The sequence below is a fragment of the Anguilla anguilla genome, chromosome 8, assembly GCF_013347855.1.
Source record: "Anguilla anguilla isolate fAngAng1 chromosome 8, fAngAng1.pri, whole genome shotgun sequence".
Lineage (NCBI taxonomy): Eukaryota > Metazoa > Chordata > Actinopteri > Anguilliformes > Anguillidae > Anguilla > Anguilla anguilla.
The window spans coordinates 54,281,778-54,308,664 of NC_049208.1; the positions used below are offsets into that span (position 1 = coordinate 54,281,778).

General features: G+C 40.3%; 3 protein-coding genes across 7 annotated transcripts in view; all 3 read left to right on the plus strand.

The window, feature by feature from the left end:
• LOC118233360 (stress response protein NST1-like) overlaps window positions 1-11,020 on the plus strand; it is a 105,334-nt gene extending 94,314 nt beyond the window's left edge. The window contains exons 2-4 of one of the 2 annotated variants that reach the window (XM_035429003.1): window positions 6,190-6,249; window positions 6,399-7,067; window positions 7,781-11,020. In XM_035429003.1, coding sequence (XP_035284894.1) covers window positions 6,190-6,249; window positions 6,399-7,067; window positions 7,781-9,609 — 2,558 coding nt within the window. In that variant the 3' untranslated portion in view covers window positions 9,610-11,020. The remainder of the gene's footprint in view (window positions 1-6,189; window positions 6,250-6,398; window positions 7,068-7,780) is intronic. The other variant, XM_035429004.1, reaches the window with a different exon arrangement.
• Window positions 1-26,282, plus strand: part of LOC118233356 (GTPase IMAP family member 8-like) — a 121,007-nt gene extending 94,725 nt beyond the window's left edge. The window contains exons 3-6 of the mRNA XM_035428996.1: window positions 20,572-20,631; window positions 20,781-21,449; window positions 21,947-22,636; window positions 23,622-26,282. Coding sequence (XP_035284887.1) covers window positions 20,572-20,631; window positions 20,781-21,449; window positions 21,947-22,636; window positions 23,622-25,471 — 3,269 coding nt within the window. The 3' untranslated portion in view covers window positions 25,472-26,282. The remainder of the gene's footprint in view (window positions 1-20,571; window positions 20,632-20,780; window positions 21,450-21,946; window positions 22,637-23,621) is intronic.
• Window positions 1-26,887, plus strand: part of LOC118233355 (GTPase IMAP family member 8-like) — a 55,719-nt gene that overhangs the window by 14,694 nt on the left and 14,138 nt on the right. Inside the window, exons 1-2 of one of the 4 annotated variants that reach the window (XM_035428994.1) lie at window positions 1,812-2,056; window positions 17,750-17,819. The exons of 2 other annotated variants lie outside the window; for them this stretch is intronic. In XM_035428994.1, the coding sequence (XP_035284885.1) occupies window positions 17,798-17,819 (22 nt within the window). In that variant the 5' untranslated portion in view covers window positions 1,812-2,056; window positions 17,750-17,797. Of the gene's footprint in view, window positions 1-1,811; window positions 2,057-17,749; window positions 17,820-26,887 lie in introns of those variants that run through there. One more of the 4 variants, XM_035428993.1, reaches the window with a different exon arrangement.

Genomic DNA, 26,887 nt, shown 5'->3' on the forward strand with positions numbered 1-26,887 from the left:
TTATTTGTGGATACATGCACTTCTTTCTCCGCACTCAAATTCATGGCAAATATCTGCAATGCGTAGATTGTAAACAAAATTGAAGTGTAGGTTTTGTTTTTGCTTGTTATTCTGAAAGCTAACACGGTAGATAACAGACTGGTGTATCTTGTTTATTACTTGGTGATTAAAACGGATTTTAAACGGATAAATTGAATTTATGATTTAATCTCCCTAACACGGTATGAAGACGCTGTGTGTTAGGCTACTTGCCATTTGATTAGTCCGATCGTTGGCACGCTTGATAATAAAGGAAAATTACTAATGATTAGTTTAAAGGAAAGTTTTGGGCCCCACCAATTTTCAGCTCACCTGTTGCCGCTGTGAACGTTATGTAGGTATGAGGGAAATATTCAATCCAGCTTAGCTGCTGACCAGCAACCTGCTGATTTTGCTCAAGCAGTCTAAGTTGTCGTTAATAATAGCCGGCGTTCGTGGGGGCTGTTTATTCATCTCTCTTTAAAATGTTGCATAGATGAAATTACATGTTAATGAAATTGCCTACCGCATACCCTGCATAACAGTAATAGCCTACATGAACTATCTTGCCTGTTTTATTTATTTATTTTTTCTCCTACTGAACTAAGTTTTGATAGACTGCAAACCATCTGATGTTCTCATATTTTCCAATGGTGGCAACTGTTACCATGAATGAATTTCGTGTTCATTATAGCCAGACCTATAAATTTTGACTGAAATACACGGTAAAACGTCGGTTTTTAAATATTTCGACTGCATTTTTTATGGAGGAAATGAACACATACAGCTAAACACTACAGTTTCTAAGCTTCATTTTGATGTATAGGTTGCGGGGGTTTGAAATAAATCCAGCTGCCACACCAGGCTTGTGTCTTGCTAGCGCCTTGTAATCCCTCCCACCCGCCCAAAGGGATCACAGAGCTTCTCCACCCTAGCTCCCCAGTGGTGGAACGAACTCCCTGTCCCTCTCCGAACCTCCCCCTCACTACCCATCTTCCGCCGTGGCCTGAAGACTCATCTCTTCAGACTATACCTAGACTAACCACCACCACGCTGTATATTTTCCCTCTTTAAAAAAAAAAAAAAAAAAAAAAAAAAAATCCCTTTTCATGACACTTGTTACATGTTGCCCCATCCCAGCACTTTTTGGTAATTTGTATTTGTCCTAATACTGTAGCTTATTCTTCTGCCTAGTTGGTTTTGCAGAGGTTAGGTCAGAATAGTGTTCACTGTGTGAACTGTGTTCTTGGCTAGAAATAGCTGTACAAAATAAGTATTGTACCTTACTGAACCTGTGTTTTGTAGTTGTCCATGACCATGAGATGCACTTTTTGTACGTCGCTTTGGATAAAAGCGTCTGCCAAATAAATGTAATGTAAAATGTAATGCTAGCTCCCGCACCTCCTCCTCGATGCGAGAGTTTCCCTGATTGATAGCCGGGAATGGTCAGCTCTTCAGCCCGCTGCCTGCTGTGCGCTGACTCGGTGGGGGCGACTACAGAATATAGCGATCACTTATCAATAATGTGTAGTAAAGGAAACGACTAGTTAGTGAAATCAAAGTCCTATGTCGCAAACAGAATGGGCATTTTTATCTAGGCTAGTGGCCATCCACAATGATATGAATCGATCTGAAGAAACATAATGGCTGACGCATTTTATTTGTTAAACATTTTGCAGCGCAGTGGCTCAAAATTCGTGTGTGTAACTGGTGCCCGCCCCCTCTTTCCTTGCAGTTCAAGTCTTGCAAGTCATGTTCTTATTTGATGGAAAGAGGTGAGTCATTGAAGGTGAACAAAGAGGAAGTAGAAGAGAAGAAGGGGGAGAAGCAGAAAACCTTTTTCGAGAGAGATTTTTTAAAATCTACTCTTTTATTTTGCCTTTTTCAGTAGGCTAGTTTAATTACCAAAAAATATTTACGCAAAATTCTCTCTATATGTTTTTTAATGCTCAGTTTAGTAGTAATTTATTTTTGCCTTTTTAGAGGTTCTCTATATAAGTAGATATAAACAATCAAAGTGAAATCAATACAATGATTTGTAAGTACATTCTCTTTTATACTACCTACGTGAGTGTAATCATGTAATTCTATGACGTATAACCACAGCATTTACTATCTATCTTTTGTTTTTCTGTACATATATATAAGTATATATATACTTTCTGCCTGTGAACAATAATTAAAGTCATCGTAACAGGTAGATTAAGCAAATGTGAGCCAAGTGCAACAGTCAAAAATGTATATTAGTAGTATATTTGTAAATACGTAATTATTACCTACGGTAAGATTTGAAGCTGGAGGCTTGTTTTTGAAAAATGCATCATTCCCTTTTCATTCCCACAGGACCATTTTGAATTTTATGTTTTGACAACGTATTTTTCTGTACCAGCCATGGCAGGGTGGATTGATTCCCGTGAGTAGTGACACAACTGTGTCTAAGTTATCTTTCTCCTGTGGGTTTAATGCAAACATTGAACATTAGTGTATATTCACAATCAAAGAAAATGATACAAAATCAAGGGATTATTTACCTTCCAAATACTTTGTATAGACTATTGCTTTAGCAAGTGCATAAAGGGACTTTATTTTAAATTTAGTCTGAACTTTATTATATTGCAGTTTTTTCCCCCTTAATATTAGTATTATCTTATTTGCTTCTTAGTAGTTCATTGATTATGTGATGATATGGTAGATTATAGAAAGGAAGGAAGGAAAGGAGGACATTTTATATTTGTTTATTAGTTCTCTTGAGTGAGGAGGCAGTTGAGGTTAAATGCTGATGGCTACCTATAACCATGTGAACACCAATGAAATCTTTTTAAAGCTAAATTTTAGTAAGGGTGGCGTGGGATGCCCAGGGGTGAGGGAATAGGGGAGGAGGTGTAGAAGTCCTAATTTGAAATGACTTTGTTTAAATGCTAGAAGTATAAAAAAAATCCATTATTGGAACTTGAGGTTGCTATGGACTGTGGGAGCCATGCCATATAGCTGGGATTACACAGACATGTCTTGAGGAGGAGGATGGGGATGAATATAATATAGAGGGGTACAAACTCATTAGGAAGGATAGATCCAGTAAGACAGGTGGGGGGTATGGCTCTCTATATATAAAAACATTTTTATTGATGTAATGTGCAGGAAATTCCATAGATTTACCAGTTCAAGCCTAGTGAGGATATTTGATTTAAGCTTATAGGGGAACATTACATTACATTTATTTAGCAGACGCTTTTATTCAAAGTGACATCCGAAAGTGCATATCATGGTCATTGGAACAACTATAAAACAAGGTTTGATAAGGTACAATAAGGACCATGAAAAGGACCTTACACTAGGCGTGTATTACTGACCACAAGCTTCAGATGGCAGTGTGAATTCAGTGCTCTTGGGAACCATAAAACAAGCTTATCAGGGAGTGAGACTATTATTATGGGTGACTTCAAGTACCCTGCTATTAATTGGGAATTGATGACAGGACAAAGAAAAAGTGCGGCAGAATTTTTAGATGTTATAAATGACCTTTTTGGAACAGTATGTCAGTCAGCCCACAACAGGGAAATAAATTCTGGATCTGGTGCTATGTGGTGCTCCTGACATAATTTGTAGCATAGAGGTAATTGAGCCACTTTGGACTAGTGATCATTCTAGAGTTAGTTTTGATATATTTTGGCAAATTAACAAGGCCTCATCTATGGCCAGAATTTAACATTTTAGACATGCCAATTTTAACATGATGCAAGCAAATTTAAGTAATATTGACTGGGTGCAACTTCTTGATTGCAAGACTATGAATGAAAAGTGGGTCAGGTTCAAAAGTGTTATTCTTCAGGGAAAAGTAAGTTGAAGCGTTCTCCCCAGTGGACGAACAAAGCCATACGGGAGAGTTTGAGAAAAAAAACAGTATAAGATATCTAAAAACTACAGCACTGAGAGTAATAAGGATAAATATTGTAATATGTGGTTAGAAAGGTTAAGGGTAGAAAAAAACTACAGGAAGCTAAGAGGCTCTTTACATGATGCAAAAAGTAATCCTAAAAGTCTCTTTCAATACTGTAGTAGGAAAATTAAAGTGAAGGAGTATGTCAGGAGGATGTCAGGTGTATCAGCAGTAAAGAAGGATCATTGCTTTATAAGAATAAAGATATTTCTGATGCTTTAAATAGTTACTTTGTTGAGAGCTTTACTAGAGAAGAGGTTACTATTAGAAGTAAGGCAGTATTCCCAATGGTACTCAAAGAGTTAGGTGAGATCATCTTTAAACCACTTGCAGGTAATTTGAAACAGTTTTTAAAAAGTGGAGAAATACCGGGGGACTGGAAGCTAGGTAATATAATACCAATATATATAGAAAAGGACACTGTACTGATCCAGGAAACTATTGCATCCCATGTAAAATACTGGAATCTATCATTAGAGACAAGTGAGAAGTGTTTCTTGAAAATAGAAACATCCTAAGGAATAACCAGCATCGTTTTCACAAGGGAATGTCATGCATGACAAACCTGCCTTTCTTTGAAGAAGCTACAAAGTGTTTTGACTGTAACAAGACTTATGATATTATATACTTAGATTTCCAAAAAGCATTCGATAAGGTACCACATGAGAGTCGTATTAGCAAAATGAAGACAGTAAGAATTAGAGGATATATTTCAGAGTGGCAACAGAGTAGAACACAAAGAGTTGTAAGAGGGATATTATCTGAGCAGGGAACTGTGGGAAGTGAAGTCCCACAAGGATCAGTGCTGGGACCACTACTCTTCCTCATTTATATCAATGACCTTGACAGGGACATGTAAAGTACATTAGTAAAATTTTAAGATGATATAAAACTGGGAGACCTAGCTAATAGTTTGGAATTTGTTAGACCACACTTGGATTTATTGTGTGCAGTTCTGGGGACCATACTACCAGAAATAAGCCGCGTTTCCACCAAAAGTACCCGGAACTACTTTTCAAGGAACTAAAAGGTTCCTTCAGCCCATTGTTGTCTGCGTTTCCACCGTGGTCTAAAGTCCCGCAAAGATTAGGCAAATTAGCCCACTGACCTATGAAAAAGCGAGTAAAAGTACGGCAGTCTGAAAAAGCTAAAGGGACGATTACTAGAATTAACCTGTTATTTTACCCTGACAAAAAGTGTGGAAGGTGATTTCCAGTTTGCTTTTACTAGAATTAGTAGTGTTACGCAGAACTACCGCATACCTCACATAACTGTATCAAATGTTTTGATTCAATTACAATGGGCTAACAAAGAAAATCCGGAAGAAAATATTCAGCAACCGAATTAAACCATTTGAATGTTTTAGTACGTAATATGCTGTCCCAGCACAAATGCTTAGCATTTTATAAAAACGAATACTAAGGCAAGAAAATAACAGAAGAGGTTCCAAGAGGTTGGCAGGCTTTAACCAAAAGTAGGCTACTGCGCCGCATAACATACAAGTTTGATTTCAAGTTATTATGAAAATAAATCGGTTTGCAGCTGCAGATTTTAAAAAATGGCGGTTGAAATAAAACACTGCAAGTAGTCGACCAATCAGAAATTTTCAGCGCTTGCACCCCACCCCAAAGGTTCCGGTACTTTTGGAAAGTACTACCCCCCCGAGCAGGAATTTTTTTGGGGGTAAAATAAAGCCCCCAGAACTTAATTTAGACCCTAGTTCCTGCGGTCGAAACGCACTGAGTTCCTCAAAAGGTTCCTAGTTCCGGGGTAAAGTTCCTGCGGTGGAAACGCGGCTATATATAGAAAATCTGATCGGGAAAATGTTCAAAGAAGAGCAACCAAATTGATTCCTTGTATGAAAGATAAAAGCTATGAGGAAAGACTTAAGATGCTTAATCTCTTCAAGCTTAGGCCTGTTCTTGACATCATGTTATGTTATGAATTCAATTTTAGTTAAATTAAATGGAGAAAATAATAAAAAGAAAAATATTAATACTAATAATAATACTTGTTTTTATTATGTGACTAAAGACCAGTGTAGCATACAGTATATATTAGAGAAGTTTAAACACAATGTTATTCTGATAAGCAAATGATAGCATCCTGATGCTATTTGTTTTGATGGAGAGATTATTTTATATTTGGAGTTTTACACAATACCGTATGTGGGTTCCACATTTTCTATTGTGCCTCATTGTGCATTAAGTAATGACTCACTGTGCTATTTCCAGGAGATGTGAAAACAGAGGATTTGCTGGGAAGATCCAGTCCTGACTTTGAGCGTCCTTACAGTACGTTAATACCCCTGAAAAAAAAAAAACTTTATTTATTTATTTCCATGAACTGGCGAAACATATACAAAGGTCTAAAAAGACTTTTTTATTTTAAAGTGCCATTCCTTGACCTTATCTTATAGTAAACATTTTGTCCCATTTTGCAGTGTCTGAGCTGAGGGTTGTGCTGCTGGGGAAGTCTGGAGAACTGAGGAGTAAAGTGGGGAACATCATCCTGGGGGCAGAGGTCCTTTCAGCGAAAGATCAGTGTGAGAGAGCACGAGGTCTGGTGAATGGGAAGCGTGTGGCTCTGATCAACACTCCAGACTTACTGGACCCCAAGCTCCCTGAAGGGAAATTAATCCATCAGATAGAGAGGTGTGTGACCCTGTCTGCCCCAGGTCCTCACGCATTCCTGCTGGTGCTGGAGAACGACAACATTACATCTGCGGGGAAAAAAAGATTTGAGAGAATCCTGCTCTCTTTCAGCCCTGAGGCCTTCATGTACTCGATGGTACTGACCACAGAGGAGAGTAAAAGAACTGTCTTTGACCAGTCTTATACCCAAGTTCTGCAAATGTGTAGTGGAAGGTGTTACACGTTTCACAACACAGATGAGATTAATTACACCCAGGTTACTGAACTAATGGAGAAAATAGAGCAGATGGTGGAGGAGAATGGAGGAGGTTTCCTCAGCTGTGAGATCTTCAAGGAGCCAGAATCAGCCAGGCTTGGAGCGAGTCAGGTACCTCTGAGGAAGGCTGAACAGAAGGTGGAGAGGAAGGAGAAACCAAGGGCTCTATCTAAAGAACGACAGGAAATTAAAGGAAAAAAAGGTAAGAAAAGAACCAGTCAAAGAAAAGACATGCTGAAATTAGTTTGTGTTACTAATGGTGAGAATTGATTTGATAGCTAAGTTACGACTTAATCCTTCAGACGTTCCATTAATCTACAGAATAATACCTACATATTCTAACCATGCCAGAGAATGCCGGTGAATTCTGTCCAACAAAGCAATTTAGAATCACCTGTCTTAGTCAGTGGTTTCCACCTCGCATGTTCCATGTTTGTGAAAACATGATGAACAGTCATGATGGACTGATGTATGCCATTTATTTATATGCGCCCTTCTTTTAGCAATTCTTTCCCAGCACCTATATATTGTGACAATGTCTACATAACCCCCACAGGATTGTGCAGAAAGATCAATGTTAATTTAATCTGTTTTTTTATTACAAATGGCATATATACCACAGATGTCAGAATTCAGTTTTCGACAGCTAAAGGCACTCCTGGTTGGTTGATGGTGGAATCATTTGATTGCTGGTATTCAATGTGTTTCAGCACCAGAGATTTATTTAATCACTGACTAGCTGATGAGTCCACACACCTTGTTTTCAAGGTCTTCACTGGCAGCTCATTTAAAGGAAACAATACCTGCTGACACTGCTGTGCTTTAGGACTTTGACACCCCTGAGAAGGCTTTTTATGATGGCCTTGATTCTCCAGATTTTCTCTCTGAGTTGTACTGTGTGTCTTTATTTGGCAGGCGCTGGGGGTAAAGACCAGAGCTCTGACTGTGTGAGGATAGTGCTCGTGGGGAAGACAGGATGTGGGAAAAGTGCCACAGGAAACACCATACTGCAGAGGAAGGAGTTCCAGTCGGAGATCAGTATGAAATCAGTGACGACCTGCTGTAAGAAAGGAGTAGGGGAAGTAGCTGGCAGGCGCGTTGCTGTAGTTGACACGCCGGGTCTCTTTGACACATCATTTTCAAATGAGGAGGTCCAGCAGGAAATAGCCAAATGCATCTCCTTTTTGGCCCCAGGACCTCATGTGTTTCTCCTAGTGCTACAGATTGGAAGAATCACGAAGGAGGAGAAGGACACATTGCAGCTCATTAAGAGCACCTTTGGTAAAACGGCTGAAAAGTTCACCATAGTCATATTCACAAGAGGGGATGATCTTAGAAATGAATCCATTGAAAGCTTCATTCAAAGAGGTGACTCTGTAATCCAAAATCTGATTGAAGACTGTGGAAACAGGTTTCATGTCTTCAATAATAGTGGCATGAACAATCTCACCCAAGTGTCTGAGCTGCTGGATAAGATAGACGTGATGGTTCAGAGGAATGGAGGAGGCTGTTACACCAATGAGATGTTCCAGGAGGCAGAATTTACCATAAGGAAACAGTGCGAAAGAATACTGAGTGAGAAGGAGGAAGAAATGCAGAGAGAGAAAGAGATGCTGGAGGCAAAACATGAAGCGGAGATGAATGAGATGAGGAGGAGGATGGAAGAGCAGAGACGCAAAGCAGAAGAAAAAATAATGCTTCAGGAAAAAAAGCTGAAAGACAAAGAAGAATGGATGGAGCTAGAAGAGTGGAAGAAAAAAGAGAAGGAAAATAAAGAGAGGAGAGAGAGGGAAGACATAGAGAGGAAGGCAAGACAAGAATCAGAGTGGAAGAGCAAAATAGGTGAGACTGAGGAAACGAAAAGGACGCTGGAAAAGGAGTTGAAATGTAGGGAAGAGGAAGAGAAGCAGAGGGCGGAAAGCGAGAGGAAACAGAGGGAAGAGCTGATGGAAAAACAAAAAAGAGAAAAGAGAGAATTTGAGGCAAGGCAAGCAGAAGAAAATAAAAAGAGGAATCGAGAGGAGCAGGAGAGGGAAAAAAATGAGGTAAGACTTGAGTGGGAACAGAGAATTAAAGAGGCAGAAAATGAGAAAAAAGAGATACAGGAAAACATGAAGAGAAGGGCTAAGCAATGGGAGCAGGCAAGGGAAAAGGAACAGAAAAGGAAAGAGAAGGATGAGCAGGACAGAAGACAGAAAGAAGAGCAAGAGAGAAGAGAGTGTACATTGAAAGAACGCAAAATGCGGGAAGAGTTTGAAAAAGTAATGGAACAAGAAAGACAAAAGGAAGAGAATGAAAGGAGATCTAAACAACTAGAAAGGGAGCTTGAAGAAAAGCAAAGGCAGCTGAAAAAACAACAAGAGCAGTTGGACAAGGAAAGAAAAGAGGAGGCAGACAGAAGATCTAAGGAGGACGCAGAGAGAAAAGAGGAGGAGAGGAAAAGGATGGAATTGTTGCAGAAGGAACTTGAGAAGGAACGTGAAGAACTTCAGAAGAGTAAGATTGATGAAGAGGCTAAGAGAACAAAAGAAGAGAAAACATTTAAAGACATGGAGGAACACTTTCGTAAAATCATTCTTGAAAACAATCAGAAATATGAAGAAGCTGCTAGAAAAACAGCAGAGGAATTGAATAACTTTAAGGAGGAACAGGGAAGAAAGCTAACTCAACTACAAGAAGAGCTTCAGCGCCAAACTGCACATGGTCATGAGAAAAAGAAAGGCAAAAAATGTTTAATAATGTAGTGCTGAAAAAGGCATGTGTTCATGTGCTAGGCCATGGAATGTACAATTACTTCTGTGTTGATCAAGTTCTCCATGTGGAATGCTCCAATGGACAGAAGACTGGCTTATGAAAACATGAATTGGGCCCTTTATTAGCAGATGCTTTCCCCACATTTTTCTTTGAATTTTTAATGGTCAATCATGCATGCTCACCCTGCAAGGGTCCTCATCAGAAGCTCAGATATAACCAGAGGCTCTCCTCGAAAGCAGGCGGTGTCAGCTGTATGCTCTGTATACTGCAGTTAGCAAGGTGGGCTGTATGTGTGGCTCTACAGGTGAAATGGTGAACGCCAGATCTTCGGGCCCTGTCCATGTCCCAGAATATTCCAGAACAGTTCCTTAACAGGATGAGCCACCCAGCAGCCCCAGGGGCCTCTATGTTCAGGAACCGCTTAAAAGCTCTTTCAAAGAAAAAAACAAAATAAAAAAAAACGTGGATCAGGAACACATCAGATCAGATGTTCTCAAAGATATTTATTCATTTAGAGCAACCCCACATTACTGCCAGTTACATCATTACCAGCAGTCACTCCATTACCTGTAATGCTTCTTCTGAACAGTCCCAGGACACTGGATGTAGCTGGGTTTACACAGCTAGAGTAGTGTTCAGGCACTATACAAGCAGACTGACATTATTACATTTACTACAACAGTGGGCTCAGAGTCAGATTGTGTGAGATCGGTGTCAGTTCCAGAAATGTCCAGTGTGAGGAGGTGCCCCACAGATATAAACCCCAAGACCCTGCTTCTATAGTGTAGCTTCCTGTTTGCCTCGTTTCTTCTTGTGTAAATTCTAAATATATGCACAAAACAAACAGAACACGTATATTGCTTGGTTCGTTGATAATGAATGAATGAATGAATGATTGGCACGATTTTAACATTTTATTATTTTATTATTATTTTTTACATTGATCATCCTGATTTTATAATCTTTTTTTACCTGCTTTTTTTTTACTAAATCGACAAGATCAAAATAAGACGGTGTTACCGTTTTGTGTCGCTATCTGCTTTTTCGGCTTGCTAACGGAGACGCAGTTCCAGACACGTATGGCCACCTTGTGATCGCCCTACCATTACAGCGTGTGCCTCCTCGTCCGGCTGAGAGGGCTGCCTCTGCCTGGAGTGGAGATTCACGGAGCTGGAGAGGAGAACATCTGTCCTCCACCAGATCAAAGAGGATGAGGAGCTCCTGGACTCCTCTGGAGACCATGGGACCATGGCTGGAGAAGAGCTGGACTCAGCCGTCCCATGTCCTGGAGTTGCTGCAGAGCAGGCTGAAGATCTTGGATCCAGCTGAGCGTTAGACCCAACCGCCCAGCTAGCTCCACTCCACCCCAATGCAGGGCAGTCCGCAGAAGTCTGCCTTCTATCAGACCAGTTTACCTTGCTGACAGGGGGTCAGCAGGGTATGATAAAGAGACAGTGCTCAGGTACAGCACATCCAGTTGGATCAGCATTATGTAAAACCTAGGTTCTCCATAATACAATGCAATCCTGTTTTGTATTGTTGGAAGACCGATGTCATGGGGAAGGAGTTGGTGTCTCAGCAATAAAGGTTAACCCAGAGTGATATGCTTAAAGAGATGGTGCAAGCTGGATCATTAATGTTGTGTTTTGTTATCTCTGTGTCATCATTTGATGTCTTGGTGTTTTAGTTTGTTCTTTGAATATATAAGGGGAAAGCTGCAATGGTTTGGGACACTGGTCAACACTGTCTCCTGTGCATATGCCTGTGTATATGGCCATTTCACCACTCACATTTTGCACAATTGTATATTGTCATTATTACTGAACACACAGAACAATAAACTGTAAACTATATTGAATCCTGTCTTAGTGAAGATGGGTCAGCCATTCTTATTGAAGCATCTCCCCATAATTAGAGTTTTATTTTTTTGTACAGCACAGTAGAAGAAATGGGGGTGGACTGGCTGCCATTTTTTAAAATTCCGTAAACTGTAAGGTTTAATTTAGTACCTTTGAGTACCATGCTGTGCTGCGTAAATGCCAGCCCTCACTGCTGGCTGTCAGTGCACAGGCCATCCAAACAAGCTTCCACAATGATTTCTGAGAGCTCTTATCCATAATCCACACAAAACCTGTTAGAATTATCATCAGTGGAGGTTCTAATTTGCACACAGATACAGACACTAACCCCAAGGCTATTATATTATTTACTATTAACTATAGGACCTACTGAATTCTATGGCTTTTATTCAGCATGTTTCAGGACCGATCCACAGCCGTGGTCATACTTTAGATCTGGTCATTTCTAGAGGACTTTTCATATGTGATTTTCATATTAACCTACAGGGTCCAAGTTAAACTACGCGGTCGTTCCCTGCACTTGGAACTGTACTTCCCTCTAGGGTTTTCAACACACCTGTTCCTGGTTTTGGTTATACACTTTGTTGTACGTCGCTCTGGATAAGAGGGTCTGCCAAATGCCTGTAATGTAATGTAATGTAATCTGTAATATCATATTGTCAATACTGCCATATCTGATCACTAGTGCATAATTTGTAATACCATGATCAATTGCAAACAACTAAAAACAGAAACGTGATATTACCCCTTTGGTTGCCTGGCACTATACTTCTTATTTCTGTACCCATCCAAATCTGACTGCACTGATTTACGCAATCATTTCAACGCTCTGTAGCTCCCGTTAAGGTAAAAAATATTCTCAAAACAGGAGGTGGAATGGAGGAATGAAAGGTGGAATGGAGGAATGAAAGGTGGAATGGAGGAATGAAAGGTGGAATGGAGGAATGAAAGGTGGAATGGAGGAATGAAAGGTGGAATGGAGGAATGAAAGGTGGAATGGAGGAATGAAAGGTGGAATGGAGGAATGAAAGCATCCCACAGCTTAAGCGATGCTGTCGTGGGGCAGAGCGGAGACGGAGGAAAATCAAATCACAGGTATTTTATAACATTTGGCACAGTTTTTCAAAAAATTCTAAATGATATTTATAATAACCCCAGAAAACTGCTTTCCACTATCGACCACCTCCTCAATCCTCCCCATGTCCACACAAGGGATTTGTCTCAATATCAAAATGCACAGAATTTACTTCTTTTTTCTGAGTTGAAAATATTAATTCTGGTGTAAAACAATCGGGGGTTAATCAATAATTAACCCCCCTATTCCTCCATGCAGAGTATTCTGAGATTGATTTGAAATTATGCATCATGACATGCTGCACAAAGTTGTTGCTGAATTCAAGTCCCCAGCCAGTCTTGTAGACCCCACCGCCACCTTGCTTTTTAACAGCACTGCTCTTAACTGGTTTAAGGCCTAACAGCACAACTCTGAGAGTTCTAATGTCATGCAGTGTCCCTCAGGGATCAGTTCTCAGACCAGTCCTTTTTAACCTTGATATGCAACCTCTGGGAGGTGTTATGACTACAAACACGATCCGGACTAAGAAGTAGCAGGGCATAAGCGTCACTGTTGACACCAACTCGCACGTGGAGATCCCGCGGCCTGAAAAGTGTGCGCTTGTTTGCAAGCCCTGGTTTTCTTTTCTCCCGGGTAATTAGTGCTACTGATTGGCCAGGATGTCTTCACACCTGACTCCCAGGCAAAGGGAGGGTGGACAACCAGCAGTTCTCAGCCCTCGAGAACCGTGAGTTGCTGATCCCTGCATCAAAGAATACATTGCAGAAGGTCATCCTGAGGTTGAGAACCTGACTGAAAACTGTGGAGGCAGGTACCCTGTCTGCGATAACAATAAACAAAAATATGTCAAGCCATTGACCTGTTTAAAAAAGGTTGAGAAGATGAACTGGGAGAATGGAGGAAGCTGCTGCACTCGTGAGATGTGGAAGCAGAAGTGGCAATGATAGAAATACAGACGGAGAAAGAAAAAGAGGAAGAAGTGGAGAGAACTAGAGACGTTACAGACCAAGTATAAATCAGGAGTTGACGCTTGACAAAAAAGTGGGGCAAGGGGGATCTGGAATAACTACAGAGGGGGGAGGACAAATTCATACAATGGAAAAAGCAGGAGAGGAGGCTGAAAGAGAGGAACAACACAGAAGAAATAATAAGCCCTGATAAAGAGCAGGGGGAATTATAGGGACACCTGACACTTCTGGAGAGGAAAGGAGGAGAGGAAGGGAGAGGAGGAAATGAGGTGAGGGAAGGAGGAGAGAAAAGGAGAGGAGGAAATGAGGTGAGGGAAGGAGGAGAGGAAGGGAGAGGAGGAAATGAGGTGAGGGAAGGAGGAGAGGAAGGGAGGAGAGAAAGGGAGAGGAGGAAATGAGGTGAGGGAAGGAGGAGAGGAAGGGAGAGGAGGAAATGAGGTGAGGGAAGGAGGAGAGAAAAGGAGAGGAGGAAATGAGGTGAGGGAAGGAGGAGAGGAAGGGAGAGGAGGAAAGGAGGTGAGGAAGGGAGAAGAGGAAATGAGGTGAGGGAAGGAGGAGAGGAAGGGAGGAGAGGAAGGGAGAGGAGGAAATGAGATGGGGGAAGGAGGAGAGGAGGAAATTAGGTGAGGGAAGGAGGAGAGGAAAGGAGGTGAGGAAGGGAGGAGAGGGAAGGAGGTGAAGAAAGGAGAGGAGAAAATGAGGTGAGGGAAGGAGGAGAGGAAAGGGGAGGAGGAAAGGAGGTGAGGAAGGGAGGAAAGGAAGGGAGAGGTGGAAAGGAGGTGAGGAATGGAAGAGAGGAAAGGAGGTGAAGAAAGGAGAGGAGGGGCCAGTGAACCATAGAAGCAAGAGCAACATGACAGAGGAGGAAGAAAACTGTAAACAAGAGGGAAAAAAAGGAATGAGATGAAGAAGGGAGTGAGAAACTATGGAGGAGAAAGAGAGAAAGGGGTCAGAATTTTTAGTTTACACTTACTGGTTCTGAGACTATTAGGGTTAACCGGTAATGGTTTTTAAATAGAGAACTACAGAGCTATAAATATTGTAATCTGTGTACACAAATACACACGGTATGCACAGTACATCACACTACAGCACAGCACAATAACCTTCTGTAAGTGTAGAAATTCTGCGCAGATGAGATTTTAAGGCTATTATTTTGACAGCACACCTAATTTATGGTACCATACAAACTCTAAATTATAATTTGCTGTCCCATATTGCTCCACTATGTGATTATTAGCTCCAGTATGCAAAGCCCCCAGCAGCAATATCTCATTTAACAACAGGGGGGGCTTTACTGTGGTTATATATACATACATAAATACATACACACACACACACACACACACATATATATTAGGGGCATGCAGAGACCTCATTATCTGTATCTGTATCTGTTCAACCAACAAAATTATCTTTATCTGTATCTGTATTCGGATAGGAGACAGGAAATGGGTGTGGTTTATACCAGAAGTCACGTTAAATCAGGTAAATGCTGTATTTTCTAACCTAATATTGATTGACAGTGCAATTTTTGTACCTTCAAAGCATCACATTGATTTCATATTGTCATATAATTAATTATGAAATATATTTCCACATCCTCATACTGTACTTTTCATCTCTCTATTTTTTTTTAATTTTTAACTAAACTAAGTTTTATGAACTGTCTGGACCCTGAGATCCGCTGGGAGGTGGGAGAAAAAAGGTACAAACCAATGAATATCTCAGCTCAAAATAGTTGTATCTTTAATGTATTGTGCACATAATTGTAATTAAGGAAAACAATGTTTTAAAAAGAATGTATACTATTGGTACTAGCTTTTACATAAAATATTTCAAGTTTACTGAGTGTAATTAATGCTGAGAATTTTTTTACCCACAAAAATAATCGGGCATCCTCCTCTTTTGTCCTCCCTTTCTTCCTCCTTTATCCATCTTTCTTAAACTGTCGAATTGAAACAAAATAAAACCAGCGGCGACTGGTGAGCTGAAAATTGGTGGGGCACAAAACTTTCCTTTAAACTAATCATTGATCTCGAACTGTTTTAATTAATTTTCAGTGATTAACAATGCAAACGATCTGAAGCAATTGGAAAGGGACACACAGCTTCTTCGCATTGTGTTAGGGAGTTTAAATGATAAATGCGATTTAGAAAAATCCGTTTTAATCACTAAGCAGTGGCAGAATCTTCCCCTGATTTTCCTTGAGTATCAATGCAATTAATGCTCAAAATAGGCTACTCAATACTACCATATATAGCCAGCTCTCCCCATATAGGCAGTTTTAGCGAGTAGCCTAGGCCTTATAGCCAACATTTATTTTGATTTGCAGTACGAAATTGTGCACATTTTTAATCAACATTATTTGTGGATACATGCACTTCTTTCTCCGCACTCGAATTCATGGCGAATATCTGCAATGCGTAGATTGTAAACAAAATTGAAGTGTAGGTTTTGTTTTTGCTTGTTATTCTGAAAGCTAACACGGTAGATACTGGTGTAGACTGGTGTATCTTGTTTATTACTTGGTGATTAAAACGGATTTTAGACGGATAAATTGAATTTATGATTTAATCTCCCTAACACGGTATGAAGACGCTGTGTGTTAGGCTACTTGCCATTTGATTAATCCGATCGTTGGCACGTTTAATAATAAAGGAAAATTACTAATGATTAGTTTAAAGGAAAGTTTTGGACCCCACCAATATTCAGCTCACCTGTCGCCGCTGTGAACGTTATGTAGGTATGAGGGAAATATTCAATCCAGCTTAGCTGCTGACCAGCAACCTGCTGATTTTGCTCAGTCTAAGTTGCCGTTCATAATAGCCGGCGTTCGCGGGGGCTGTTTATTCATCTCTCTTTAAAATGTTGCATAGATGAAATTACATGTTAATGAAATTGCCTACCGTGTACCCTGCATAACAGTAATAGCCTACATGAACTATCTTGCCTGTTTTATTTATTTATTTTTTCTCCTACTGAACTAAGTTTGGATAGACTGCAAACCATCTGATGTTCTCATATTTTCCAAAGGTGGCAACTGTTACCATGAATGAATTTCGTGTTCATTATAGCCAGACCTATAAATATTGACTGAAATACACGGTAAAACGTCGGTTTTTAAATATTTCGACTTTCGACTTTTGTTATGGAGGAAATTAACACATATAGCTAAACACTACAGGTTCTAAGCTTCATTTTGATGTATAGGTTGCGAGGGTTTGAAAGAAATCCAGCTGCCACACCAGGCTTGTGTCTTGCTAGCTCCCGCACCTCCTCCTCGATGCGAGAGTTTCCCTGAGTGATAGCCGGGAATGGTCAGCTCTCAGCCCGCTACCTGCTGTGCGCTGACTCGGTGGGGGCGACTACAGAATATACCGATCACTTTTCAATAATGTGTAGTAAAGGAAACGACTAGTTAGTGAAATCAAAGTCCTATGCTGCAAACAGAATGGGCATTTTTATCCAGGCTAGTGGCCATCCACAATGATATGAATCGATTTGAAGAAACATAATGGCTGACGCACAGAACTTATTTATTAAACGTTTTGCCGCGCAGTGGCTCAAAGTTCGTGTGTGTAACTGGTGCCCCCCACCCCTCCCCCCCTTTTCTTGGCATGTTCAGATAAGTCATGTTCTTATCTGATGGAAAGAGGTGGGTCATTGAAGGTGAACTTTGAACGGAACAAAGAAGAAGTAGAAGAGAAGAAGGGGGAGAAGCAGAAAACTTTTTTCGAGAGAGATTTTTAAAAATCTACTCTTTTATTTTGCCTTTTTCAGTAGGCTAGTTTAATTACCAAAAAATATTTATGGAAAATTTATTCATTCTATATGTTTTTTAATACTCAGTTTAGTAGTATTTTATTTTTGCCTTTTTTAGACGTTCTCTATATAAACAATCAAAGTGTAATCAATACAATGATCTGTAAGTACATTTTCTTTTATACTACCTACGTGAGTGTAATCGTGTAATTCTATAAAGTATAACCACAGCATTTACTATCTACTGTTTGTTTTTCTGTACATATATATAAGTATATATATATACTTTCTGATCGTGAACAATAAAGTCGTAACAGGTAGATTAAGCAAATGTGAGCCAAGTGCAACAGTCAAAAATGTATATTAGTAGTATATTTGTAAATACGTAATTATTACCTACGGTAAGATTTGAAGCTGGAGGCTTGTTTTTGAAAAATGCATCATTCTCTTTTCATTCCCGCAGGACCATTTTGAATTTTATGTTTTGAGAACATATTTTTCTGTACCAGCCATGGCAGGGTGGATTGATTCCCGTGAGTAGTGACACAACTGTGTCTAAGTTATCTCTCTCCTGTGGGTTTAATGCAAACATTGAACATTAGTATATATTCACAATCAAAGAAAATGATACAAAATCAAGGGATTATTTCCTTTCCAGATACTTTGTATAGACTACTGCTTTAGCAAGTGCATAAAGGGACTTTATTTTAAATTTAGTCTGAACTTTATTATATTACAGTTTTGTTTTTTTTCTTCTTAGTATTAGTATTATTGTATTTGCTTCTTAGTAGTTCATTGATTATGTGATGATATGGTAGATTATGGAAAGGAAGGAAGGAAAGGAGGACATTTTATATTTGTTTATTAGTTCTCTTGAGTGAGGAGGCAGTTGAGGCTAAATGATGGCGGCTACCTATAACCGTGTGAACACCAATGAAATCTTTTTAAAGCTAAATTTTAGTAAGGGTGGCGTGGGATGCCCGGGGGTGAGGGAATAGGGGAGGAGGTGTAGAAGTCAAAATTTGAAATGACTTTGTTTAAATGCTAGAAGTATTTTTAAAAATCCATTATTGGAACTTGAGGTTGCTATGGACTGTGGGAGCCATGCCATATAGCTGGGATTACACAGACATGTCTTGAGGAGGAGGACGGGAATGAATGTAATATAGAGGGGTACAAACTCATTAGGAAGGATAGATCCAGTAAGACAGGTGGGGGGTATGGCTCTCTATATATAAAAAGTTTTTTATTGATGTAATGTGCAGGAAATTCTGTAAATTTACCAGTTCAAGCCTAGTGAGGATATTTGATTTAAGCTCATAGGGGAACATTACATTACATTACATTTATTTAGCAGACGCTTTTATTCAAAGTGACATCCGAAAGTGCATATCATGGTCATTAGAACAACTATAAAACAAGGTTTGATAAGGTACAATAAGGACCATGAAAAGGACCTTACACTAGGCGTGTATTACTGACCTCAAGCTTCAGACGGCAGTGTGAATTCAGTGCTCTTTGGAACCATAAAACAAGCTTATCAGGGAGGTGAGACTATTATTATGGGTGACTTCAAGTACAGCAAAAAAAGTGCGGCAGAATTTTTAGATTATAAATGAGGTTATAAATGACCTTTTTGGAACAGTATGTCAATCAGCCCACAACAGGGAAATAAATTCTGGATCTGGTGCTAAGTGGTGCTCCAGACATATTTTTGTAGCATAGAGGTAGTTGAGCCACTTTGGACTAGTGATCATTCTAGATTTAGTTTTGATATATTTTGGCAAATTAACAAGGCCTCATCTATGGCCAGAATTTAACATTTTAGACATGCCAATTTTAACATGATGCGAGCAAATTTAAGTAATATTGACTGGGTGCAACTTCTTGATTGCAAGACTGGGAATGAAAAGTGTGTCAGGTTCAAAAGTGTTATTCCTTAGGCATAATGTAGATTTATTCCAAAGGAAGGGAAAAGTAAGTTGAAGAAGTGTTCTCCCCAGTGGACGAGCAAAGACATACGGGAGAGTTTGAGAAAAAAAACTGTCTGAAAGATATCTAAAAACTACCGCACTGAGAGTAATAAGGATAAATATTGTAGTATGTGTGCTAAGGTTAGAAAAAAACTACAGGAAGCTAAGAGGCTCTTTACATGATGCAAAAAGTAATCATAAAAGTCTCTTTCAATACTGTAGTAGGAAAATTAAAGTGAAGGATTATGCAGGAGGATGTCAGGTGTGTCAGCAGTGAAGAAGGATCATTGCTTTATAAGAATAAAGATATTTCTGATGCTTTAAATAGTTACTTTGTTGAGAGCTTTACTAGAGAAGAGGTTACTATTAGAAATAAGGCAGTAGGCCCACATGGCGTATTCCCAAGGGTACTCAAAGAGTTAGGTGAGATCATCTTTAAACCACTGGCAGGTATTTTTAGACAGTTTTTAAAAAGTGGAGAAATACCAGGGGACTGGAAGCTAGGTAATGTAATACCAATATATATAGAACAGGGGACTGTCCTGATCCAGGAAACTACAGGCCTGTCAGTTTAACTTGCATCCCATGTAAAATACTAGAATTTATCATTAGAGACATGTGAGAAGTATTTCTTGAAAATAGAAACATCCTAAGGAATAACCAGCATTACAAGGGAATGGCATGCATGACAAATCCTGCCTTTCTTTGAAGAAGCTGCAAAGTGTTTGACTGTAACAAGGATTATGATATTATATACTTAGATTTCCAAAAAGCATTTAGTAAGGTATATAATAGAGGATCTAATCTGGAAAATGTTCAAAGAAGAGCAACCAAAGTGATTCCTGGTATGAAAGATTAAAGTTATGAGGATAAACTTGAGAGGCATCAATTGTAAAGCGCTTTGGATAAAAGCGCTGTATAAATGCAGTCCATTTACCATTTACCATCCATTTACTTAAGATGCTTATTCTCTTCAAGCTTAGGCCTGTTCTTGACATTATGTTATGTTATGAATTCAAATTGAGTTAAATTAAATGGAGAAAATAATAATAAGAAGAAAAATATTAATACTAATACTAATAATAATACTTGTTTTTATTATGTGACCAAAGACCAGTGTAGCATACAGTATATATTAGAGAAGTTTAAACACAATATTATTCTGATAAGCAAATGATAGCATCCTGATTCTGTTTGTTTTAATGAAGAGATTATTTTATATTTGGAGTTGTACACAATACCGTATGTGGGTTCCACATTTTCTATTGTGCCTCATTGTGCATTAAGTAATGACTCACTGTGCTATTTCCAGGAGATGTGAAAACAGAGGATTTGCGGAGAAGAGTCAGTGCTGAATTTGAGCGTCCCAAAAGTACGTTAATACCCCTGAAGAAAAAAAATAACAAACTATTTATTTCTAAGAACTGGCGAAACATATACAAAGGTCTAAAAAGACTTTTTTATTTTAAAGTGCAATTCCTTGACCTTGTATTATGGTAAACATTTTGTCCCATTTTGCAGTGTCTGAGCTGAGGGTTGTGCTGCTGGGGAAGTCTGGAGAACTGAGGAGTAAAGTGGGGAACATCATCCTGGGGGCAGAGGTCCTTTCAGTGAAAGATCAGTGTGAGAGAGCACGAGGTCTGGTGAATGGGAAGCGTGTGGCTCTGATCAACACTCCAGACTTACTGGACCCCAAGCTCCCCGATAGGAAATTATTCTATCAGATAGAGAGATGTGTTACCCTGTCTGCCCCAGGTCCTCATGTACTCCTGCTGCTGCTGGAGAACGGCAACATTACATCTGAGGGGAAACAAAGATTAGAGAGAATCCTGCACTCTTTCAGCCCTGAGGCCTTCAGGTACTCGATGGTACTGACCACACAGGAGAGTGAAAGCACTCGCTTTGACCTGTCTTATACCCAAGTTCTGCAAATGTGTAGTAGAAGGTGTTACAAGTTTCACAACATAGATGAGATTAATTACACCCAGGTTACTGAACTAATGGAGAAAATAGAGCAGATCGTGGGGCAGAATGGAGGAGGTTTCCTCAGCTGTGAGATTTTCAAGGAGCCAGAATCAGCCACGCTTGGAGTGAGTCAGGTACCTCTGAGGAAGGCTGAACAGAAGGTGGAGAGGAAGGAGAAACCAAAGGCTCTATCTGAAGAACTGCAGGAAATTAAAGGAAAAGAAGGTAAGACAAGAATCAGTCAAAGAAAAGACATACTGAAATGAGTTTGTGTTACTAATGGTGAGAATTGATTTGATAGCTAAGTTACCCCTTAATGCTTCTAAACATTGGACAAATAAAGATAAACACTGGATAAATAAAGATGTAGAAACCTGAGAGAAATCAGGCTTTTGTTTTGCTACAGAAAATACAGTTATAGCACTCTGAACCGATGCATAAAACATTGAAAACGTATCACTGATTATTCACAAACTGATAATTTGCAAAGTTCATTTCATATTTCAGATGTTAACTTTTGGCATGTAGCATTAAGGCAAGCAAACAAATGGATGGAAACTCAGCTGTGGAATTACACCTGAGTACTGATGAATGAAAGCTGAGGGTGTGCTGAAATGCATGCTGGGTAATGACTCTCAACAGGGCAAAAATGACAATAATGCAGTGAGATAAGTCACAAGACAACAGTCACAAGATAACGGACTCTTCTTCTTTATTTCCAGTGGCTGGGGGAGACAGACTGGACCTGGTGTTGTTTGGGAGGAGAGGAGCTGGGAAGACGTTCGCAGGGAACACCATCCTGGGACGGAGGGAGTCCAGTGTGGGTCCCGGCTCCTCTTCAGTGTGTGAGAGGAGAGAGGGAGAAGTGTTCGGTCGCTCGGTTACCGTGGTGGAAATGCCAGCTCTCTGTGATGCACAGCTCACTGCATCCGCTGTGTCTCGTCTCTTTACCTCTCTCTGTGGCCATGGAGTCCATGCCTTCCTCCTGGTCACTCCAGCTCCTCCCCTCACTGATGAAGACAAGGCAGAAATAACCAGGATTCAGGAGACATTTGGCTCAAGAGTCACTGATTACATGATGGTCATTTTTACCCATGAGAATCCAGCTGCTCCACCTGTTCTTGACTTTCTGCAGCAAAGTAAGGATATTCAGGAGCTTCTGAGGATCTGTGGAAACAGGTACTTTGTTTTCTACAACCAGCACATTCACAACGACCCAGCAGTTCCAAAGCTTCTGGAGGTCATAGAGGAGATGAAGAGAGAAACAGGAAGCTGCTTTTCCCTGGATATGTACTGGGAGGCACAGCTCAAGAGGAAGGTTCGAGAGCTGGAGGCCAGGCACAAGACTGAGCTAGAGGAGAAGGACAGCAAGATCAGAGAATTAGCAGAACGTATTATGGGCACATCACAGGGTAAGTAGAGAGGTTCATCATTTCTTCATAAGGGTAAATCAGTGGACAAGTGTGGAGAGGTTCATAATTTTTTCATAAGGGTATATCAGTGGACAAGTGTGGAGAGGTTCATAATTTCTTCATAAGGGTATATCAGTGGACAAGTGTGGAAAGGTTCATCATTTCTTCATAAGGGTATATCAGTGGACAAGTGTGGAGAGGTTCATCATTTGTTTATTCTTGTGAAATGCTTCACTTCAAAAAGCATTCTAATCCAGTAGTTCGTTGTGTGTCAACAAGTCCTGTGTTCTGGCATCAAATGAAGGAACACACAATGATGAGAACAAGCCATTAAGTCCACTTTATCCTTCAGACGTTCCATTAATCTACAGAATTTTACCTACATATTCTAACCATGCCAGAGAATTCTAAGCATGCCGGTGAATTCTGTCCAACAAAGCAATTTAGAATCACCTGTCTTAGTTAGTGGTTTCCACCTCGCATGTTCCATGTTTGTGAAAACATGATGAACAGTCATGATGGACTGATGGATGGCATTTATTTATATGCGACCTTCTTTTAGCAATTTCTTCCCAGCACCTATATATTGTGACACTGTCTACATAACCCCCACAGGATTGTGCAGAAAGATCAATGTTAATTAAATCTGTTTTTTTCTAATTACAAATGGCATATATACCACAGGTGTCAGAATTCAGTTTTGGACAGCTAAAGGCACTCCTGGTTGGTTTATTGGTTTATGGTGGAATCGGTTGATTGCTGGTATTCAATGTGTTTCAGCACCAGAGATTTATTTAATCACTGACTAGCTGATGAGTCCACACACCTTGATTTCAAGGTCTTCACTGGCAGCTCATTTAAAGGAAACAATACCTGCTGACACTGCTGTGCTTTAGGACTTTGACACCCCTGAGAAGGCTTTTTATGATGGCCTTGATTCTCCAGATTTTCTCTCTGAGTTGTACTGTGTGTCTTTATTTGGCAGGCGCTGGGGGTAAAGACCAGAGCTCTGACTGTGTGAGGATAGTGCTCGTGGGGAAGACAGGAAGTGGGAAAAGTGCCACAGGAAACACCATACTGCAGAGGGAGGAGTTCGAGTCGGATATCAGTATGAAATCAGTGACGACCTGCTGTAAGAAAGGAGTAGGGGAGGTAGCTGGCAGGCGCGTTGCTGTAGTTGACACGCCGGGTCTCTTTGACACATCATTTTCAAATGAGGAGGTCCAGCAGGAAATAGCCAAATGCATCTCCTTTTTGGCCCCAGGACCTCATGTGTTTCTCCTAGTGCTACAGATTGGAAGAATCACGAAGGAGGAAAAGGACACATTGCAGCTCATTAAGAGCACCTTTGGTAAAAGGGCTGACATGTTCACCATAGTCATATTCACAAGAGGGGATGCACTTACAAATAAATCCATTGAAAGCTTCATTCAACGAGGTGACCCTGTAATCCAAAATCTGATTAAAGACTGTGGAAACAGGTTTCATGTCTTCAATAATAAGGACATGAGCAATCGCACCCAAGTGTCTGAGCTGCTGGATAAGATAGCCGTGATGGTTCAGAGGAATGGAGGCTGTTACACCAATGAGATGTTCCAGGAGGCAGAATTTACCATAAGGAAAGAGTGCGAAAGAATAATGAGTGAGAATGCGGAAGAGATGCAGAGAGAGAAAGAGACGCTGGAGGCAAAACATGAAGCGGAGATGAAAGAGATGAGGAGGAAGATGGAAGAGCAGAGACACAAAGCAGAAGAAGAAATAATGCTTCAGGAAAAAAATCTGAAAGACAAAGAAGAACATTTCAGGATGGAGCTAGAAGAGTGGAAGAAAAAAGAGAAGGAAAAAAAAGAGAGGAGAGAGAGGGAAGACACAGAGAGGAAGGCAAGACAAGAATCGGAGTGGAAGAGCAAAATAGATGAGATTGAGGAAACGAAAAGGACGCTGGAAAAGGAGTTGAAATGTAGGGAAGAGGAAGAGAAGCAGAGGGCGGAAAGAGAGAGGAAACAGAGGAAAGAGCTGATGGAAAAACAAAAAAGAGAAAAGATAGAATTTGAGGCAAGGCAAGCAGAAGAAAAGAAAAAGAGAGAAGGAGAGGAGCAGGAGAGGAAAAACAATGAGGCGAGACAAAGACTTGAGTGGGAACAGAGAATTAAAGAGGCAGAAAATGAGAAAAAAGAGATACAAGAAGACATTAAGAAAAGAGCTAAGGAATGGGAGCAGGAAAGGGAAAAGGAACAGAAAAGTAAAGAGAAGGATGAGCAGTACAGGAGACAGAAAGAAGAGAAAGAGAGAACAGAGTATGCATTGAAAGAACGCAAAATGCGGGAAGAGTTTGAAAAAGCAATGAAACAAGAAAGACAAAAGGGAGAGAATGAAAGGAGATCTAAAGAGCAACTAGAAAGGGAGCTTGAAGAAAAGCAAAGGCAGCTGAAAAAACAACAAGAGCAGTTAGATAAGGAAAGAAAAGAGGAGGCAGACAGAAGATCTAAGGAGGACGCAGAGAGAAAAGAGGAGGAGAGGAAAAGGCTGGAATTGTTGAAGAAGGAACTTGAGAAGGAACGTGGAAAACTTCAGAAGAGTAAGATTGCTGAAGAGGCTAGGAAAACAAAAGAAGCGAAAACATTGAAAGACATGGAGGAAAGATATCATAGAATCATTTTTGAAAATAATCGGAAACATGAAGAAGCTGCTAGAAAAAAAGCAGAGGAATTTAATAACTTTAAGGAGGAACAGGGAAGAAAGCTAACTCAATTACAAGAACGTTATGCAAATGAATTGCGGGAGAAAGACGCAAAAATTCACAGATTGGAAAGAAAACAATGTTTAATAATGTAGCGCTGAAACAGGCATGTGTTCATGTACTAGGCCATGGAATGTACAATTACTTCTGTGTCGATCAAGTTTTCCATGTGGAATGCTCCAATGGACAGAAGACTGCCTTGTGAAAACATAACTTTTGGGCCCTTTATTAGCAGATGCTTTCCCCACATTTTTGTTTGAATTTTTAATGGTCAATCATGCATGCTCACCCTGCAAGGGTCCTCATCAGAAGCTCAGATATAATAAGAGGCTCTCCTTGAAAGCAGGTGATGTCAGCTGTATGCTCTGTATACCGTAGTTAGCAAGGCGGGTTGTATGTGTGGCTCTGCAGATGAAATGGTGGACGCCAGACCTTGGGGCCCTGTCCATGTTCCAGAACATTCCAGAACAGTTCCTTAACAGGATGAGCCACCCAGCAGCCCCAGGGGCCTCTATATTCAGGAACCGCATAAAAGCTCTTTCAAAGAAAAAAAAAAAAACATGGATCAGGAACACATCAGATGTTCTCAAAGATATTTATTTATTCATTTAGAGCAACCTCGCATTACTGCCAGTTACATCATTACCAGCAGTCACTCCATTACCTGTAATGCTTCTTCTGAACAGTCCCAGGACACTGGATGTAGCTGGGCTTACACTGAGTAGTTTTCAAACACTATACAAGCAGATTGACATTATTACATTTACTACAACAGTGGGCCCAGAGTCAGATTGTGTGAGATCGGTGTCAGTTCCAGAAATGTCCAGTGTGAGGAGGTGCCGCACAGATATAAACCCCAAGGCCCTGCTTCTACAGTGTAGCTTCCTGTTTGCCTTGTTTCTTCTTGTGTAAATTCTAAATATATGCAAAAAACAAACAGAACACTTATATTTCTTGGTTCGTTGATAATGAATGAATGTATGAATGAATGATTTGCACGATTTTTGCATTTTATTATTTTATTATTAGTTTATAGATCGATCATCCTGATTTTATAATCTTTTTCATCCGCTTTTTACGAAATCAACAAGATAAAAATGAGACTTTTACCGTTTTGTGTCGCTATCTGCTTTTTCGGCTTGGTAACGGAGACACAGTTCCAGACACGCATGGCCATCTTGCGATCGCCCTACCATGCCAGCGTGTGCCTCCTCGTCCGGCTGAGAGGGCTGCCTCTGCCTGGAGTGGAGAATCACGGAGCTGGAGAGGAGAACATCTGTCCTCCACCAGATCAAAGAGGATGAGGAGCTCCTGGACTCCTCTGGAGACCATGGGACCATGGCTGGAGAAGAGCTGGACTCAGCCGTCCCATGTCCTGGAGTTGCTCCTTGGATCCAGCTGAGCGTTAGACCCAACTGGCCGGCTAGCTCCACTCCACCCCAATGCAGGGCAGTCCGCAGAAGTCTGCCTTCTATCAGACCAAAACAGGAAACAGACTGTTTACTGTGCTG